This window comes from Aquarana catesbeiana, linkage group LG04 (genome assembly GCF_042186555.1).
Source record: "Aquarana catesbeiana isolate 2022-GZ linkage group LG04, ASM4218655v1, whole genome shotgun sequence".
Classification (NCBI taxonomy): Eukaryota; Metazoa; Chordata; class Amphibia; order Anura; family Ranidae; genus Aquarana; species Aquarana catesbeiana.
This window is the reverse complement of record NC_133327.1, coordinates 618,077,172-618,098,883: the sequence shown is the minus strand read 5'-3', so window position 1 is coordinate 618,098,883 and position 21,712 is coordinate 618,077,172. Positions and strand designations below refer to the sequence as shown.

General features: G+C 41.0%; 1 protein-coding gene across 1 annotated transcript; it reads right to left on the bottom strand.

Moving 5' to 3' along the window:
* Positions 1-953: 953 nt before the first annotated feature.
* Positions 954-19,962, bottom strand: LOC141140791 (carbohydrate sulfotransferase 11-like). The gene is made up of 2 exons (XM_073628290.1): positions 19,798-19,962; positions 954-3,029 (listed from the first exon to the last, which is right to left on the bottom strand). Exons 1-2 carry the CDS (start codon positions 19,907-19,909, stop codon positions 2,227-2,229), a joined length of 915 nt encoding a protein of 304 aa, XP_073484391.1. The 5' UTR covers positions 19,910-19,962; the 3' UTR covers positions 954-2,226.
* Positions 19,963-21,712: the final 1,750 nt, after the last annotated feature.

Sequence of the window (21,712 nt, the reverse complement as noted above, 5' to 3'; positions counted from 1 at the left end):
TGATCACCTCTGCATTTTATTTTAGTTTTTAGTTTTTCCTCGTTTTTGTTATAAAATTTTGTAAATAAGTATGTTTTCTTCTTCGCTGAGGGGCACTGATGAGGCTGCACTGTTGGGCACTGATAAGGTGGCACTGATGAGCACAGATGGGGTGGCACCAATGAGGTGGCACTGATGGGCACTGAGGATGGGCACTGATATGCGACACTGAAGGGCACTGATAGGTGGCCCTGATGGGCACTGATAGGTGGCACTGATATGCAGCACTGATGGGCATTCATAGGTGGCACAGATGGGAACTAAAAGGCGGCACTGATGGGTACCTATGGGTGGCACTGATAGGCGGAACTTATGGGCACTGATAGGTGGGCACTAATGGGTATGGATGGGCACTGATAGGTGGCACTGATAGACACTGATGAGTGGCACAGATTGACACTGATAGATGGCACTGATTGGCATCACTGATTAGGAGGCACTGGCAGGTATTGCTGGTGCGCACTGATTAGAATCATGTGTGGGCACACATTGGCATCATGTGTGGGCACACATTGCCACCCAGGATATCGCAAGCACTTTACCGACTTCATTTTGCTATATGGTGGGCGGCAAGTGGTTAAAGGACAGGAAGTAATGGGAAATCCCATTAATGGGATTAATTTCTTCAAAGGGAACACACACCATTATAGACAAGGAAAACAGGTGTATAGGCACTGCACACTCCCACATAAAAGCTCCGCCCGGTGCTCAGAACTTGAGGTTGCTGACATCTCCAACATAAGGAAGGGGATGGTGGGCACTCAGGATGACATCCAAAATAGTATTTCTTTATTAAGTACATGTACAAAGCTGAAAACAGCCTACGCATTTCGGATATTAGTCAGAGCCATGACTAAGGACTAATGTCCGAAACATGTAGGCTGTTTTACAGCTTTGTATATGTACTTAATAAAGAAATACTATTTTGGATGTCATCCTGAGTGCCGACCATAAATTTCCTTACTCTGACACAATTATAGACACCTGATAGAGTTTCTAACCTTTCCCCACTATACTATACAAAATGGTTTTCATTGCCTTCTGTGTCCCATTAAAAAGATACTCTAAAGCCCCATACACACTATTAGATTTTCTGCAGATTTTTGTCTTCAGAGTTACCAAAACCATATAATATAAGGTCAAACCTTAAGAGTTTTAATTTGTATGCAATCAGGCAGGCCCTTGCACTACATGGTTTTGGTAAATCTGAAGGAAATCTGACAACAAAAGTTGTATAGTGTGTATGGGGTCTTAAATTGAAGGTAAACTCCACTTTTAGACTTGTACCTACAGGTAAGCCTATAAAAATTAGACGTCACTGGCATATGCGCTATGAAGGGACGGAATACTGTGCTGGACCTTCAGAGATCAGTGCCAAAGCCGAGGGCTCCTGTGCGCATGAGCAGGACTGATGTCATCACAGCCCCGGCCACTCACACAGCTGGAACCCTGGAAACCCGGAAGGAAGACCGGGTGAAGATGGCAGCATCGGGGAGCCGTGACAGCGCTGCACTGGAGGGCTCCGTGTACAGGTGAGTCTGTCATAATTTAGCATACTAGTACATTATGACTTAAACCTACAGGAGGGTCCATTGCTTTTTCTTTTTCTGGCAGTTTGCTACCACTTTAGCATCCTGTCCTTGTGACCACATAGGAAGTGAAGGAAAAGCTCCTTAATGGGGAAAAAAACTGCAATAAAAGACTGTGTAAACCAGTGTCTGGAGCAGGTCCTTTAGTACAACATTCTCTCCTAGATTCTACAAGGTTTACCCCATATCCACTCCAAGTCCAGCATTTACTTCTCTCCAATTAATCTTCAGACCTAATGAAGGGGGATCCTTTAGATCCCAAAATATATTGACTTTTTTTTGTTAAAGGTGAAATTACCCATTCAGAGACAAATAAACTTGTTTTTTAAAAATTGAGCTAACAGTGATTTGTAGAGACCCTTCTTTAAAAATAGATTACAGAATCTGAGTAAGCAAAAAGGACAAGCTGTGTGGCTATAGCAGGGTGAATATAAATTTTTTGGTAGAAGCAATACATATCAATGTACAATGTGGCCCCAGAGTAGTAATTTTCCTTTGTTTTTTTCCACCAAAAAAAATTTTCAGAATGTAACAGTTTTATCATCATATCATGAAACTGTTTTCAATAATAAATAACATTAACAACAATGATGATAGTTTAACTGATTGTGACAAATGACCCATTCCACAACAAACTATTGTGTAGAGAGAAAGCAACCAAGTCGCACCAGTAGGCTACCGAAAGTCGGTTTATCAGCTGCCTGCTCAGTCCATGGAACAAGTTCTCTGCCAGCCATCTTGAGGTTAATTTAGACTTTCCCCTTGAAGAGCGTGACAAATGTAGCTTCCCTGGCAAACCCAGTCTTTGGACAATGTGATAAAGTTCAGCTTCTGAAAAATCGTATGTTACTATGTAGTCGTATCTGATAAAACAAGGGTGACACAAGCTAACCGTAGAATCAGAAGATAGACCTTCCTCATCAACCTCTTCGATGAGCCTGTCATCAATGAACTCATCAAACTTAATCTCTCCAGCATGGCCATCCATGTATATAGATACAAGCCTTTCAAATGGATCTCTGACAAAGAGGACCTTGGTGAAAGTTCGAAGGACATGCTTTATTGTGGAGGTGTTGTAATCTCCTAGTTTGTTGGGAAACGTGTGGGGTTGACCTTCAACAAGAGGGCCCTGTATGGTCTTGTCAACTCTTTTCTCCATATGTCGTATCATCTCTTCCCAATCATCAATGACCAGATCAGAGGGTTTACAATAAACCATGAACAGTTTAGGGCTGACGGCTAATGTGGACAAGAGCTGATCCGCTTTTTCTGATGCATTCATGTTGTTCAGTTCTGGAAACTGGTGGCAAAAGTTTCTTAGTTTCCTTTTTCTGAGTTGCTGAACATGTAGGAACGTGTCAATGGTAATAGATGGTGCTTTTGTTTCCTCCTCAATACCCCCTGAAGATGAAAGAATATTTTATGTAAAGATATACATTGGCAGGAGCAGGCTGCTATTACCTCACTATCTATGTTACACTACACTCACTAGTCTGGGGAACTCTAGTGGCTACCTAGGTAAAATGCTGTCTACTTTCCCTACAAGGGCTCCTGACCCTACCTGTGGCAACATCTAATGGACAGATGATAGCCCCCCCCCCCCCCCCCACAGTTAGAATCACTCCCTAGGACACACTTAACCCCTACAGCACCATCTACTGGTTAACCCCTTCACTGCCAGTGACATTTTTACAGTAATCAATGCAATTTTTTTAGCATTAATCGCTGTATTAATGCCAATGGTCACAAAAATGTGTCAAAATTGTCCGATGTGTCCGCCATATTGTCTCAGTCACGATAAAAATCACTGATCGCCGCAATTACTAGTAAAAACTACTAGTAAAAACCTCGCCAAGTCAGTATGTGGACAGCTGACTGCTATATTCTCCAGGTCTCCGTACCACAAAAGTTCTTTGCTGTGCCATCTCAGCAAGAGTTAACTCAGCTTCACATTCTCACATAGACATCTCCCTTCGGAACCCAAATGTTAGTGTGTGTTCACTGTCCCCAAAATAGGCCTTTAATACACTGTGCATGCAACACTATATACTTATAGAATAAACTTTGGGCCAGGCAGTTATTCCTCAACTAAATTTTCTTTACTGGAATAGTTCTCCACATGACTTCACATTCTCCACAGTCAATACATTGCCCCTGGTGCTCACTAATGCCCCCCTGCCCAGTGGTCTGGTTCATATCATTTGTTTGTGAGAACAAGTCCATTGCAAGCACAAAAAGTCAATTTTTCCGGAACCCCTGAATGGGCTCCCACCTAGGGGGTGTAGGGGCACAAAGTCCAGTTACAGGTCAGCAAAAGTCCCCCTTCCTCTTCCCATACACTGACCAAAGACCACGAGACCTGTCTCCCCTGGTATTTATGAGGCACCACCAGGGGGGCAGTATCATGGTCACTAGGGGATAGGTTGGCGGCACACTTAGAGCTTGGCTAACCAAGTTGCACCATAAGCCAGCACTGTTTATACTATACAGTGCAAAACAACGGTAAACATACCCATATGTACAATGTATATGTAAAGCCCTGCGTAAATTGACAGCGCTATATAAGTACCTGAAATAAATAAATACATAATATTACACAAGAAACAGAACATTACACAGAGAGGTAGAACAATTAATAGACACATGCCTACTGTACAAGGCTAGAGGGGATGTAATGGACGATGCTGGACATCCTACAACCAGGAAAGGAGAAGGGCTCTACCTGACTTGCTTCTCTAATGCACACTATGAGAAACTCACAGAGTGCAGTGAAATCTGAGTAAGCAATTTCAGTACAGCAGAAGAGACTGTACAACTGGAAAAGACTGACGGTAACGTTTGAGGTTGGCTTTAAAATGAGTAAAGTCTACTGTGATTTCAAAATAATAAATAAGTAAAGTATACATTGATACAAATGACATGTGGTCAGTGTTGTATCATCTGACAAAATAGGGGGTGACTAGTTCCCCTAGGTTTGAAAGACAGTGCCACATCCAATGTATAGATACATGTAAAGAAAGGATTCCCCTAAGTGGACTTTAATGGCACTTGCAACAGAGTATAGATAGTAAAAAGATATAGTGATGTATAAAAGGTAAAAAAGTTTTATTTATTTGAAAACGACATATATTAAAACATTGTATACATAAAGTTCAACGAAACATCTATATAATACATAGAATCAATGTAGTCACCCAATGGTGAATTGTTTACAAACGCTCTTTTCACACCCAACGCGTTTCGGAATATACAGTATTTTAGTCCTTCTTCAGGGGTGTAGCAGAAAAGAGAATTTCATCTAGGATAATTAGAATATGAAATCATAAGTAGGTTATCACAACACGTGGATATGTATGTATTACTCCACTTGAAGTTAAATAATCAACAAATCACTTACGTGGTATGTTTCGTTGATTTGTTTAAAAAAGGCTTGAGAATAGAATAGCACTGGACATTATTGCTGGTAGAGTTGCTGTCCCTTTGGCATCACAGTTATTACACAAAGTTGTCATTAGGTAATAGTCTCATTAAGGAGGTATGTTGTTTACCTATCCCCGTCTTCCATGGATGCACAAAGGCCGGAGCAGTATACTGGGGCAAAAAGAGAAATCCCTATGAGTAAAAAGAAGGAAGTTCAAATATAACTTGGAGAGTGGGAACTCTCCAAGTGATATTAATGTAGAGAGGCTTCAAACTAGAGCTACAATTTCTCAATATAGAGTATACAACAGGGAATTTTGCTACCACGTCGTATGCAGATATCATATATCTGCTACAGGTTGAGACATGTATGCTGCAACTTAATTGTAAGTGAACTCAATGGCTGAGAGTAGGAGTAATGTAGAGGAGTATAGATTAAGATAGTGTTGTAAGAATATAGGCGAAAAAATTACCATAAGGGAAGCATTGTGTTTTGGAAAGTAGCAAATAAAATTAGTTTTGCTAAACTGAGATTTGTATGATGGTGTATTGGTAGAAATAAAAATAAAAATATGCGATAACGGTATTCTTGCTGTAAGCACTGAGTAAGGTTCCTTACATTATTTCTATAGCCTTATATATTTATATAGCCCAATGGCTATTTTTGTTGAGTAGAAATAATAATTTGTTTGTATAGAAAGGCAAAGATAATCAATATGAATGGATCTTGTTATGGCATAATTGTGGCGTTTAAATATACATATACTGTTGGAGCCATTAACTGGTGCCTGTGAATAATAGGATTGTATTTAGAGAAAACTGTTTCTGTAAGCATAGATGTGATGAGTATGGATAATTTTTAAGATATCTTACAGGGTTGACAGCTGTAATAATTAGTATAAACAGGGTATTTTAGCAGCAAACATGGTGGTATATTATTTAAAGTAAGAATAGTGTAAGACCTTTAAGAAGGAAAATCTGAAAAGAGACTGTGTGGTACGAACATATGAGCCGATTTAAGGAGTGTATACATTTTCAAAATTACCTTTTACATCAAGTTCAACAAAGAGCCAGTCACGCATCCCAGCATCCAGCATGTGCAGGGCTCGAGCTGGGAATGAGTGAATCTGGCCTTTTTATATATTGTGAGCTCCGAATCAGCTGGCGCTGATAATTGCGCTCAGCTAATTAAGGGAGCTCATTGTCAGAGAAGCCTCCGAACTGCCCCCTGGGCCGTGAGTGCGCGGCGCCGCCCCTACAGTGCACGCGCCAGCGTAGCCACGTTGGAGCGGAGTCACGCACACCCGGCCCACCGACACGATATGCCAACCCGGCGGACTGCGCATGTCCGCCGGAGTAGCAAGATGGAGGTCGTGGGCGGAGATGTGAGATCGCCCAGCTGACCTCCCACAGTGCCGCCCAGGTAATACGTCTGGGCGGCTTTCTCTGCCGGGTAACCGCTCCGGCCCCTCGCATCATCATTTTAAACAAATCAACGAAACATGCCATGTAAGTGATTTGTTGATTATTTAACTTCAAGTGGAGTAATACATACATATCCACGTGTTGTGATAACCTACTTATTATTTCATATTCTAATTATCCTAGATGAAATTCTCTTTTCTTCTACACCCCTGAAGAAGGACTAAAATACTGTATATCCCGAAACGCGTTGGGTGTGAAAAGAGCGTTTGTAAACAATTCACCATTGGGTGACTACATTGATTCTATGTATTTTATAGATGTTTTTTTGAACTTTATGTATACAATGTTTTAATATATGTCGTTTTCAAATAAATAAAACTTTCTTACCTTTTATACATCACTATATCTTTTTACTATCTATACTCTGTTGCAAGTGCCGTTAAAGTCCACTTAGGGGAATCCTTTCTTTACGTGTTGTATCATCTGTGTTGTGTTTTTTTCATCATCAGAAGTAGATTGGTTTCCTACCTGACATTAACAGCATGTTTTCTACACCAAACTGCCCCCAGCTTTCTCTATCATCTATATAAAGATAAATCTCTGCATATTTCATAATACTCATATTTCCCCTCACACCCCAGAATCACGCCTTTGTCTTGCTGAAGGTGTGTCTTGCATTTTTTAGACCATGGTGTGTCCCAGAATGCCTCAGATAAGTCGGTGAATCTGGAGGAATTGTTTTTCTATAATGTATAGATCATCACACGTGCCAAGTCAGGTTAGTCACCTGACAGAGAGAACACGCACGCCGAGTACAAAACACAGAGCGCTGGTATAATGACACCATATAAATCATGACCTGAACTGTACACTCCTAGTACAGTGTGCAACCCTTCTACTGTACATTGTATCCCAGGCTACACCGCACATCCTAACATACCTATCATATCAAAAACCAAATCCTTACTGTGCAGATCAAAGCTACAAAAAGAAGGAAGTAAACTCTAGAGTCATTCCACCCAGAACGAATATGGAAAATTACATTACAAAGGGGGTCTCAGTTTCCTTTGTTGGGTTTTTAGATTATTTTATTTGATAAACTTGACATAGGAGTTGACAGAGGCTCCTGTACAGTATAAACGAAGCTTGTGCTGCAAGCTTCATTTACACAGTAGCCATATATATTAGCAATGCTGAAGGCTTGTTTATACAGGAATGGCTGTCCTCGCTGCTGTGTAAGTACAGACCAAGTTGTAGTTCTCCTCTAACACAGACTATGACCCAGCTGTCAAAATGACATGGAATATCCTCAGCAGTATCTCCAGGTATACTGCACTGGAAGTTTCAACACCTCTAAATTTGTTACATTACCAAAAGTTTGTGGACCCCTGACCATCATATCTATATGTGCTTGTTGGACATCTCATTTTAAAGCCATTGGTATTAAAATGGAATTGGCCCTGTTGAGACTTTAACAGCATTTACTTTTATGAGAGGGCCTTACACAAGATTTTGTACTGTGTCTGTGAGAATTTGTGCCCATTAAGCCAAACGAGCATTGGTGATGTCAGGTATTGTTGGGTGAGAAGACCTGACTTACAATTTACATTCCAGTTCATCCCCAAGGTATTTAATAGGGTTGAGGTCAGAGCTCTGTGCTGACCATTTAAGCTCCTCCACGCCAAACTGGTTAAGCCATGTCTTTATGGAGCTGGCTGTGTGCAAAGGGGCACAGTCATGCTGGAATCAGTAAGAACCTACCCCAAACTGTTATCTCCAGATTGGAAGCACAAAGTTGTCTACAATGTATTTGTATGCTGTAGCATTAACAGTTCTCCTCACTGGAAACCCCTGAACCCATTCAATTGGAGGGGTGACCACTAGTGATGAGCCAAACTTACTTGGGTTCAGTTTGGGTGGGGTTAGAGTTGCCACCTCATCCCTTTAAACCCGAACACATATGAATTACACAGGTTCTAATTTAATACAGATAAGGCACCAAATGAGTTCAATTACCACCTTAATCAGCCTCAGAACCTGTGTAATTAATATGTGTTCGGGTTTAAAGGGATGAGGTGGCAACCCTAGGCGGGGTTCAGCAAACATGACTAAAGTTCAGGGGCCCTAATAAAGTCAATGATATCTGAATATGAAAAACCCCATTCTGGCCATTTGCTGAGTTAATAGCCAAGTGATTGTCAAACAAATGACATGGAGCCGGGGGGGGGGGGGACCTTAGATGCCCAGACCCTGTCTGTGAAGTGGCTAAACAATGTGTACTTATTACAGCAAAACGAAGCAAAAAAAAAAAACAGAGGATTCCATTCATCTATATTAGACCCTTATCCTAGATGAGGGTCTGGTATAAATGTTAATGGAGGACCCCCACACAAAAAAAGGCATTATGTTCCCAATTATTTTATACCAGGTGTGACCGGTCTGGTATGAATTTTAAGAGGGATTCTTCACTCAAAATCAAAGACAAAAACCCAGCATGAGGTCCCTCTAAATTCTATACTAGACCCATTAGGTCCTTTGCTCACATAAGTAAATGGAGCCAGTGACCTCACCAGGTGTTGAGGACTTGGCAGTAGCATCCTTAGAGTGACATTAAACCTTGTTTTATAAAAAAATTAAAATAACATACATGTCATCCTTACCTGCCCTGTGCAATGGTTTTTGCACAGAGCAGCCACAATCCTCCTTTTTCTGGGGTCCCCCGCCGGCGCACCAGGCCCCTCCTCTTCGGCGAGTGCCCCCATGAAAAGCTGCTTATTGTGTCTATTGACAGAACTGGGCAACTCGGCTCAGCCCCACTGCTCTTTCATCACAGCATTTGATTGACAGCAGCAGGAGCCAATGGTTTTCGCTGCTATCAATCCACCCAATGAGGAGTTTGACAGCGGCGAGAGCCACTGCTCTCGTGCATGTCGCTGGATCGGATAAGGCTCAGGTAAAAATAAGGGGGGTCTGAGGGGAGCTGTAACGAAGAAGGTTTTTTACCATTATGCATAGAATGCATTACCGAAAAAAATCTTGAGGCTTTAGAACCACTTTAACAACAGCTAACATCAGGAAGCTATCGGGTACCATAGTAGTAGCAATAATGCTCCTAAACATGACGTTTGGTTCCTGCTGAGCCAGGAAACCTGTAAATGTCCAAATGCCCAAACAGCCAAGGATCCTCCCAAACTTATGTTTGGACCAAACCTTAAGCTCGTCCCCAGCATTCCCATACTTTTGTCTATATAGTAATTGGTACATCAAATGAACACATTAGGTGCCATGTTTCTCCTTACCATTGGACTGATCATCTGACTTTGAAAGAAGTGAACAAATGCATCAGTATGGCTTATCTACAGGACAGAAGCAGGTAAGGGTCTCCAAATACATTTACTAAAATCCTTAGCAATGACAAACTGCTCTGCAAAACATTTATGTGTGCTAAATGTGTTGCATCAGATTTTATCCCGAACTTTCCCCTATATGGTCATATTGCACAATGTTACTAATTGACTTTCTGTGTTCATGTGATTAAAAACAACAACAATGAGCATACAATGTAAGCATGCAATGTATCATGCTGAGGTATTGCTGACTTCCTCACGTGTGATAAAACTCAGTTGTAGAAGCACACACTTGGCTCACAGCTTGGTTCACACTGAGTTACGTCATTGGCATTTCTCTCGACCTGGTCTGCCCTGATTATCATCACGTCCCTCCACCAGTTGCTGGCCCTGGAATCAGGTCAGACACAATTAGTCATACAGAAGGGCCAGGGCTGTGCCAATGAGGACAAACGGATTACCAGGATTATTTCATCAACTGCTAAATACCAATACACAGGCACCTTATAACACAACGGCTGCCATAAACCGAATAGAAGGAGGTGCACAGGCAATAACAACTTCACTTTCCTATAAGAGAACCTGTGGTAACACGTATACTGTATTAGTGTTAGGACAGAACTCTAAGCTGGCATATGATATACAGTGCCTTGAGGATGTATTCATACCCCTTGGAATTTTCCACATTTTGTCATGCTACAACCAAAAACGTAAATGTATTTTATTGGGATTTTATGTGATAGACCAACACAAAGTGGCACATCATTGTGAAGTGGAAGGAAAATAATATATGGTTTTCAAATCTTTTTACAAATAAATATGTGAAAAGTGTGGCGTGCATTTGTTTTCAGCCCCCCTGAGTCAATACTTTGTAGAACCTCCTTTTGCTGCAATTACAGCTGCAAGTCTTTTTGGGTATGTCTCTACAAACTTTGCACATCTAGAGTAAACTTTTTACCCATTCTTCTTTGAAAAATAGCTCCAGCTCTGTTAGATTGGATGGAGAGCGTCTGTGAATAGCAATTTTTAAGTTTTGCCACAGATTCTCAACTGGATTTAGGTCTGCACTTTGACTGTGCCATTCTAACGCATGAAAATGCTTTGATCTTAACCATTTCATTGTGGCTCTGGCTGTATGTTTAGGGTCGTTGTCCTGCTGGAATGTGAACCTTCGCCACAGTCTCAAGTCTTTTACAGACTCTAACAGGTTTTCTACTAAGACTACCCGTGTTTGGCTCCTTCCATCTTCCCATCAACTCTGACCAGCTTCCCTGTCCCTGCTGAAGAAAAGCATCACTACAACATGATGCTGCCACCACCATGTTTCACAGTGGGGATGGTGTGTTCAGGGTGATTTGCAGTGTTAGTTTTCCACCACACATAGTGTTTTGCTTCTAGGCCAAAAAGTTCAATTTTGGTCTCATCTGACCAGAGCACCTTCTTCCACAAGTTTTCTGTGTCCCCCACATGGCTTCTCGCACACTGAAAACGGAACTTCTTATGGCTTTCATTCAACAATGGCTTTCTTTTTGGCACTCTTCCATAAAGGCCAGATTTGTGGAGTGCACGACTAATAGTTCTCCTGTGGACAGATTCTCCCACTTGAGCTGTGGATCTCTGCAGCTCCTCCAGAGTTATCATGGGCCTCTTGGCTGCTTCTCTGATTAATGCTGTCCTTGTTCGGCCTGTCAGTTTAGGTGGACGGCCATGTCTTGGTAGGTTTGCAGTTGTGCCATACTCTTTCCATTTTCGGATGATGGATTGAACAGTGCTCTGTGAGATGTTCAAAGCTTGGGATATTTTTTTATAACCTAACCCTGCTTTAAACTTCTTCTGGTGTGTTCCTTGGCCTTCATGATGCTGTTTGTTCACTAAGGTTCTCTAACAAACCTTGGAGGGCTTCACAGAACAGCTGTATTTATACTGAGATTAAATTACACACAGGTGGACTCTATTTATTAACTAGGTGACTTGGTGAAGGCAATTGGTTCACCTAGAAAATCTCAAGGGGGTATGAATACTTTTTCAAGGCACTGTAATAAGATGGGTGCTTAAAGCTGAACTCTGGGCACAAAACCATAAATATGTTCCCAAGTAGCCGCATAGCTTAAAAAATTACTTTGTGTGCACTAAATTATATTACCGTGGAAAAGTAGACACCATCTCTGTGCTGTTCATGGCCTATGCAGAAAGCAGAGCTGTGGGAGGGGCCTAGTAGCCCCACCCACTACAGGTTGCCTGCAGAAAACTGTAGAAGGGGCAGAGACAAGACCAATAACCCTGCACAAGGAGAGACCGGTCTTTATCACAAGAAGTTCCTGAACTAAGGTACAGTTTTACATTGGATTACTGCACAGATCTGAAAGAAATACACAAAGCACACACATATTAAAGTAAGAATGCATGACTCTTGTGTTTAGACAGTATTTGCTTATCCCCGACGTTAGCTTTAACTCAAGGGTCTCAAACTGGCGACCCCCCAGCTGTTGTGAAACTGCAAGTCCCATTAAGCCTCTGCCTGTGGCAGTCATGCTTGCAACTGTCAGCCTTGCAATGCCTCATGGGACTTGTAGTTTCGCAACAGCTGGAGGGTCGCCAGTTTGAGAACCCTGCTTTAACTGTTTGTCTGCCAACTCCATTTATGAACATTGACTGGTAGATTGGGAATTTAAACACAGTCCAGGCTGGTATAATAGCTGTGTTTAAATTTGTCAAGCAGGCGATGTGCTTTCAGGTGGAAGTGATTTGGCCGGCTGTAAAGTCTTTCAATCATTTCCAAAGCCTGCAGAAAGAACCATCCTCCTCACTTATTTAACCCTGCCACAAAACCTAGGCTTTGCTTTACCACCTGCAGACCGCTGACTGGCATGATGGGTGTTGACGGGTGGAACAGAGGGAGACCAGCAAATGACCCTTTGATGATCTCCCTATCAACAAAAGAACACAGAAGCAATATGTACTATGACACTTCCAGGTTCATCTGTCACTTTCTCTGTTTGCTGTGGTCAGGGAAGAAGCTAATAAAACATGGTATGTGGCTATTGGCCAGGAGCGGACTGATAACTCATGGGGCCCCCAGGCAATAGAAGATTATGGGGCCCCCAGGCAATCAGAGATTATGGGGCCACACAGTACACACACACACAGTATACAATCACACAGTATACACATACATGTACACACAGTATACACAGACAGATGTAAAAAAAACACAGATTTATACATACTGTCCCTGGTTTTACTGAGGCTGGCAACCCTGATGGGGCCCCCTAGTGGCCCAGGGCCCTCGGGCAGTGCCCGAGTGGCTCAATGGTCAGTCCGCCCCTGCTATTGGCCCCTTATGTGATAGCAGTAATGTTAATTGTGAAAAGAAATTTAAAAAATAAAGTAACCTATACATAAAAATATTTAAAGCCCCCCCCACCCACATGTACACACATATAAGAACATAACCTCATGTGTACCACCTATGTAAGAAAATGAAAATTGTGCTACAGGTGTTACATATGTGAGAGCAATAATTCTAGGCCCATAATTCATGGCTCATTTTGAAGCTTTTTACTGTTTGATAGGCATGTGTAATTGTAAAGCTTGACAAATTCAGTATCTATGTATTCATTACAACCCCAACTTTTAAATTTTACCCAAAAACTGGGTAATATATTGTGTTTGTGTGCACCAAAATTAACTGTTTCAGGGTCTTAACTATTCTTCAGGTCTAAAATGTGCGTTTAAACAACTTCAATTGACTATAGGCTGGGTAGATCCAGGTGGATTGGTCACAGTGGTCACATGGTACAGGCTGGGTCAATCACAGCCAACCTGCGCCATGTGATCAGCTGTGGCCAATCACAGCTAATCACAACACAAAATAGTATTTTTATTATTTTTCCGTACTGTCACCAGTTCGTATCACTGCTCACCACCACACCACTTATATGATGATGCTGTACTGCACTGGTGACAGTATGTAAAAAAAAAAAAAAAATGTTTTTATTTTCAAAAAAATTATGACAAAGAATTACAAATTTTAAAAAACTCGCCAAGCTCCTTACTAAATGCCTTGGCCTGTCTATATTCCAAAAAGGGGTAGTTTGGGGGATATTTGTACTGTCCTGACATTTTTGGGCCTCAGGAAATGAGATACAAAAGAGGAGGGAATTTGGGACTTTAAATGAGGCAATTTCACTTGATAAGTGTAATTTGATATAAGTTTATTGGTGTGTTGGCATAATGGCTGGATATAATTACATAACATAGACATATAAGATATACACTGGTAATTTCATATATTTACACAATGTAGCATGGGTCGTCATAATAACATCTATATGCACACGCACAAAGGTTAGGCAGCACAATCAACTTTGCAGTACACAACAGTTTAGGATACAGATCAGTACCAGATGTGTGGAAGTATGTATGAAAAATAATAAAATTGGTTAGAATAAAATAGTTGCCTGCATCCCACTGCCGTAGGGCTCTTCAATACCTCAGCTCCTGGGACAGACAAATTTTCAAGCTCTGGCGGTCCCCGCCTTCCACAGCTGCATGTATATTTTTTGCCTTTGGTTGAATGTAAGTATTTAGGATCAGGAACCCTGTTTCTTGTTATAAAATTTAGTTTTAAAGCTAGATATACTCATACTCTGTCTTTTTCAGATATTCCTTAACACCTGCCCCTGAAGAAGTGTTGTAATACATGAAACGCGTCGGTAATTTAGGATGTAGCTACGTGCTTTTTAAGGACCCCATCTCTATATATAACTATTTTATTCTAATCAATTTCATTATTTTTCATACCTACTTCCACACATCTGGTACTAATCTGTATCCTAAACTGTTGTGTACTACAAAGTTGATTGTGCTGCCTAACCTTTGTGTGTGTGCATATGGATGTTTGACGATCCATGCTACACAGTGAATATAAATGAAATTACCCGTGTATGTGTTATATGTCTATGTTATGTATTTATATCCAGCCATTATGCCAACACACCAATAAACTTACAGTGCCTTGCAAAGGTATTCACCCCCCCTTGGCTTTTTACCTATTTTGTTACATTACAGCCTTTAGTTCAATGTTCTTTTAATCTGAATTATATGTGATGGATCAGAACACAATAGTCTAAGTTGGTGAAGTAAAATTAGAAAAATATATACATAAAACTATTTTTCAGAAATAAAAAAACTGATAATTGGCATGTGCGTATGTATTCACCCCCTTTGTTATGAAGCCCATAAAAAGCTCTGGTGCAACCAATTACCTTCAGAAGTCACATAATTAGTGAAATGATGTCCACCTGTGTGCAATCTAAATGTCTCATGATCTGTCATTACATATACACACCTTTTTGAAAGGCCCCAGAGGATGCAACGCCTAAGCAAGAGGCACCACTAACCAAACACTGCCATGAAGACCAAGGAACTCTCCAAACAAGTAAGGGACAATGTTGTTGAGAAGTACAAGTCAGGGTTAGGTTATAAAAAAATATCCAAATCTTTGATGATCCCTAGGAGCACCATCAAATCTATGATAACCAAATGGAAAGAACATGGCACAACAGCAAACCTGCCAAGAGACGGCCGCACACCAAAACTCACGGACCGGGCAAGGAGGGCATTAATCAGAGAGGCAGCACAGAGACCTAAGGTAACCCTGGAGGAGCTGCAGAGTTCCACAGCAGAGACTGGAGTATCTGTACATAGGACGACAATAAGCCGTACGCTCCAAAGAGTTGGGCTTTATGGCAGAGTGGCCAGAAGAAAGCCATTACTTTCAGCAAAAAACAAAATGACACGTTCTGAGTTTGCGAAAAGGCGTGTGGGAGACTACCAAAAATGTATGGAGGAAGGTGCTCTGGTCTGATGAGACTAAAATTGAACTTTTTGGGCATCAAAGAAAACGCTATGTCTGGCGCAAACCCAACATATCACATCACCCAAAGGACACCATCCCCACTGTGAAACATGGTGGTGGCAGCATCATGCTGTGGGGATGTTTTTCAGCAGTCGGGACTGGGAAACTGGTGAGAGTTGAGGGAAAGATGGATGGTGCTAAATACAGGGATATTCTTGAGCAAAACCTGTACCACTCTGTGTGTGATTTGAGGCTAGGACGGAGGTTCACCTTCCAGCAGTACAATGACCCCAAACACACTGCTAAATCAACACTTGAGCGGTTTAAGGGGAAACATGTAAATGTGTTGGAATAGCCTAGTCAAAGCCCAGACCTCAATCCAATAGAAAACCTGTGGTCAGACCTAAAGATTGCTGTTCACAAGCGCAAACCATCCAATTTGAAGGAGCTGGAGCAGTTTTGCCAGGAGGAATGGTCAAAAATCACAGTGGTAAGATGTGGCAAGCTCATAGAGACTTATCCAAAGCGACTTGGAGCTGTGATAGCCACAAAAGGTGCTCTACAAAGCATTGACTTTAGGGGGGTGAATAGTTATGCACATTGACTTTTTCTATTATTTTGTCCTATTTGTTGTTTGCTTCATAAAAAAAAAAAAAAAACATCTTTAAAGTTGTGGGCATGTTCTGTAAATTAAATGATGCAAATCCTCAAACAATCCATGTTAATTCCAGGTTGTGAGGCAACAAAACACGAAAAATGCCAAGGGGGGGTGAATACTTTTGCAAGGCACTGTATATCAAATGACACTTATCAAATCAAATTGCCTCATTTAAAGTCCCAAATTCCCTCCTCTTTTGTACTTGAATAGGGATGAAGGCATATATACATATATGTACCTAATTTCCCAAAGTCCCAAAGCTTTTTTCCCTCACTTTCTTACAAGAAATGAGAGGCCGTTAGTACACCAGGATTGATCAATTTTCAGGTATATATCATAGTTTGTGAACTGTATAACTTATTTTCACCAAAAGAAATGCAGCAGAATAAATTTTGAAATTAATGAAGAACAATTATTTATTTGCAAAATTTTATAACAGAAACGAAAAAAAAAAATTTTTTTCAAAATCTTTTGTCTTTTTTCGTTTATTTAGCAAAGAAAAAAAAAACCCAGTGGTGATTAAATACCACCAAAAGAAAGCTCTAGTTTAGTTTGGGTACAGTGTTGCATGACTGCGCAATTGTCATTCAAAGTGTGACAGCACTGAAAGCTGAACATTGGCCTGGGCAGGAAGGGGGTAAAAGTGCCAGGTACTGAAGTGGTTACCGTGTGCAAAAATGAAAATTGGCTCTGACAACGAAGTGGCTAAAGTGTAACTAATGACGAAATAAAAAATGATGTATATGATACAGTCTGTCAGTAGCATTAATACAGTAGTTTTTTTTTCTGAGCCCCACTTCTAACATTCTTTTAGTATCCGTGAATCCTGCCAGTAGATCCATTTTTTGCACAGTAAGGATTTGTTTTTTGATATGATAGGTATGTTAGGATGTGCGGTGTAGCCTGGGATACAATGTACAGTAGGAGGATTGCGCACTGTACTAGGAGTGTACAGTTGTGTTTTGTACTCGGCGTGCGTGTTCTCGCTGTCAGGTGACTAACCTGACTTGGCACGTGTGATGACCTATACAGGATAGAAATACAATTCCTCCAGATTCACCGACTTATCTGAGGCATTCTGGGACACACCGTGGTGGAAAAAAACGCAAGACATACCCGCAGCAAGACAAAGGCGCGATTCTGAGATCATTCCGCCCAACCTCCCGTGCTTATTAAAAATTCAGACATTTATCTGTGGATTATTGAGAAAGCCAGGGGCTGTCTGATGTAGAAAACATGCTGCTAATCTCAGATAGAAAAGGGATCCACATGTTCATACAATTTGTATCAATGTATACTTTACTTATTTATGTCCCTCTGTCCCTCATTCCTCCTCATTTGTCCCTCATTTTGGTCTGATCCATATAGATGTATATAAAATGCACTTTTTATATATCAAAAAGTGTTTTCCAGTGCTGAACCTTTCATCTGATTTCTAAATTGCTGCATTTGTAAATTCCAAAAGCCAATATAAAGGAATCGTAGTGGTAAAAAAAAAGCACTTATGGGTTAGGTAATCATTTTTTTTATACAATTCTCCTTTAAGGGGGCATGGTAAGGGGTGTGTCCTATGCCTGCATACTTTTGCTGATAGGTGTCCCTCTTTCCTATCTCAAAAAGTTAGGAGGTATGTGCTTGTTATACTCACTGTGGAACCTAAGGAGTTAATCCTGTGCATTGTGTAAAAAGGCTGTTTGATCCTGTCTTCTCTGATCCTCCCCTTCTTCTGCAGTCCCCAATCCATCTGCTGATAGAACAGAGCTTTGGGGACACTGCACATGCTCAGTTTGGTGTGTATTGCTAGAGAGTTTTTTTTTTCTTCTTGGGAGAGTGCATACGATCAGCACAGGGCCAATCAGCACTGTCCAAACAGAGGGTCAGGGGTCCTGTAGCCTCATAGGACAGTCAGAGTGAAATGAAAACTCCTCCTACAAGCTTTAAGCAGACACTGATAGATGCAGGGCCATCTTTATTATTGATTGGACCCTGGGCAAACATTTTCTTGTGCCCTCCCAATACCTCTTATCAAATATTTGTGGGCAGTGCGGGCTCAAGGGGCAGCTGCTTTGGGCCCCACAACAATGACTGGGCCCAGGGCAGCTGCCCCTTTTGCCCTGTGTTAAAGACGGCTCTGGATAGAAGTCACAAGACTGCTATATACTATACTAGACATGTGCATGATGAAAAAATTTGTTTCGTTTCGCTTTGTTAATCTAGTTATTTCGTTTAGTTCAATTCGGTTGATTTGTTCAATTCATATTCAGAATTCGTATTCAGAATTTTCTAATTTTCTTTTAATTTACTCTTTTTTTTTCGATTCGAAATGTTCAAATCGATAAATTTTCGAATCGGTCGAAATGAAAATGTTATATTGTTTTCGATTTAAATGCAGCAAAGTGAACAAGCAAAAGAAAAATCTTCATGAAATGATTGCAATGGGGGTTATTTACTAAAGGCAAATCCACTTTGCACTACAAGTGCAAACTACAAGTGAAAGTGCACTTAAAATTGCACCGAAAGTGCACTTGGAAGTGCAGTCGCTGTAAATCTGAGGGGTAGATCTGAAATGAGGGGAAGCTCTGCTGATTTTATTATCCAATCATGTGCAAGCTAAAATGCTGTTTTTAATTCTCCTTGCATGTCCCCCTCAGATCTACAGCAACTGCATTTCCAAGTGCACTTTCAGTGCAATTTCAAGTGCACTTTGCACTTTTGCACTTGTAGTGCAAAGTGGATTTTCCTTTAGTAAATAACCCCCTATGAGTAGTTAGAATCCGATTGGAGTTCAGTGTAAAATTCAATTCGAATTTCAGTCCGAATTTCCGAAATTTGGACGAATTTCGTTATGTTATTCAGAAGCTTTCGGTAAAATGTGTTTATTTTGAAATTCGGGTATTCGGATATATCCGAATCTCAGAATAATGAAAAATGTGTCCGAATTTTAATTTGGAACGAAACAAACAGCACAGGGGTTATTTACGAAAGGCAAATCCACTTTGCACTGCAAGTGCACTTGGAAGTGCAGTCGCTCTGAATCTAAGGGGTAGATCTGAAATAAGTGGAAGCTCTGCTGATTTTATCATCCAATCATGTGCAAGCTAAAATGCTGTTTTTTATTTTCCTTGTATGTCCACCTCGGATCTACAGCGACTTCACTTCCAAGTGCACTTGCAGTGCAATGTGGATTTTCCTTTAGTAAATAACCCCCACATGTCTACTATATACTGCTGATGAGAAAAGGTATTTTCTATTTACTAAAATAATTGCAGTTCCATGTTCTGTGTACTGTGGGAGAGCAGATATAGTGACTGCAGGGTCCTGGATTTAGTAACACTTGAAGGTATGCATTAAAAATAGAAAGAATTGAAATAAAACATTTCATTAGCATGTTGATGAACCTGGGAAGCCAAAATATAAGCAGAATGAATGTTAAATACTCAATAAAACTGAAATACTCACTTGCCGGGTTAGTCATAGTTTGCTGGAATGATGTCAGATTTATTACCTTCATCCGGAAACAAATGAAGCCGAGACCAAGTAGTAATATGGAGATTCGGACCAAAAACTTCATTGTACACGTGCAGATGAAAAACTACAAAATCAGGCTGGCTTCTTCTCCTGTGCCTGATATGGGGGCAAAGTTCTGTTTGTTTCTCCGCAGAGTAACCAGCTCACCTCTGTACTCCCTGCCCAGGCCAAGCTCTCCAATGTGATAAAATGTAACAATCCTTCACCCAGCTGGATGTATATTCAATGTTACTAAATAATGTACAGTAATTTTGGAGCATTTCCTGAAAAATGACAAGCATTGCTGTAAAGAAGTACTATTGTGCTATTCCCACCCCCCAAACCCAATTCATCAACAACAAACTGGAAAAAAAAAAAAAACAAACAACAATTTGTAATACCAATTTTACAAATTAATTTTGAACAAAAGAACGTCATTGGTGTCAAATAAAATATTTTAAACCAGTACAGTTTAACTGCTGTTTACATAAAGCCACACCAAATATTTATTTTTCTTTTTGTGGCCAAAGTCCTTTTTTTCTTTCTTCGCCCTTTTGAAGATCCTACCCAAATCTGGTCAGCAGTGTGCCCTGGGCTCTGGCAGTATCGACCTGGCCCATGTGCAGTTCTGTCCTTAGAAATCTAAGCACAGTACTACACATGTGCGGTCAAACACAGTGCCAGTGCCCCCTACTGGGCATGTGCTGGGCAAACACATGCCAGAGTTCAGAAATGCAACCAAAGCTGTATATACCAATATGTCGGGGTGGCACCAGGGAGACACTGCGCACAAAGGAGACACCCTATAGGTGGAAAATGAACAAAGGAAACTTTCATAGGCTGGTAAATGCTGTAAAAACTGCACACAATTGGGAACAGGAAGCAATGGTGACATAAGATATTCAGCTACATTTATTCCTTTTTTCAAGATAGGTTTAATGTCACTTTAAAGTGGTTTTAAAGGCAGAAAGTTTTTTTTTTTTTACCTTAATGCATTCCCTGCATTAAAGTAAAAAAAAAAACCTTCTGCATGCAGCCTCCCCCCCCCTTCTTTATACTTACCTGAGCCTAATCTAAATCCAGCGATGTGCCCTAGAGCAGAGGCTCTCTCTCCTCATTGGCTCAGACACAGCAACAGGAGGCATTGGCTCCCACTGCTGTCAATTACAGCCAGTGAGGAGAGAGCTGGGGGCGGGGCCAAGCCATGCTCTGTGTGTCATATGGATGTACAGAGCCAATGTGGAAGCGAGCAAGCACGAGTGCCCACATAGCAAGCAGCTCTCATTGGGGGTGGGGGGGCTTGAAGTGCCAGCAAGGCACCCAAAAAGAGGAGTGTACATTTACACTCGGGCGTTTATAGCAGTTTAGAAGCAGTTGAGGTTAGAAGCATTTTTCTGAAAGCATAAAATCGTGTTCAGGACGGAAGTTTAGTGGCATTTAAAACGCCAAAATGCTTGCAACGGCGTCTAAATGCCGTAACTTGCGTTTGTAAGCGTTCTTGTTTATAGGCGTTTTCAGAGAGAGGGAGAGAGAGAGCATTTGGGAGGGTCTACACAGGTTATCTGTAAAAAACGCTCATAAACGCCGCTAAACGCGCATAAACGCGGCATGTAAAAGTGGCAAAACTAGCTGTCAAGTTCCAGCGTTCAAACGTCCCGTATACATGAAGCCTTAGAATCACTTTAACTCTGAATCGGAACAAACTTTAATATCTTTATAACCAGAAACCACTGAAATCTGCCCAGACCACATTTAGCAGTCTTGGTATATGTTGGTTAATTTGATTACAACTCTTGTCTACTTAAATCATTTTAATATTAAATTATATTTATTTAGGACTTATAAGGCTTTTATTTATTTAACCGTT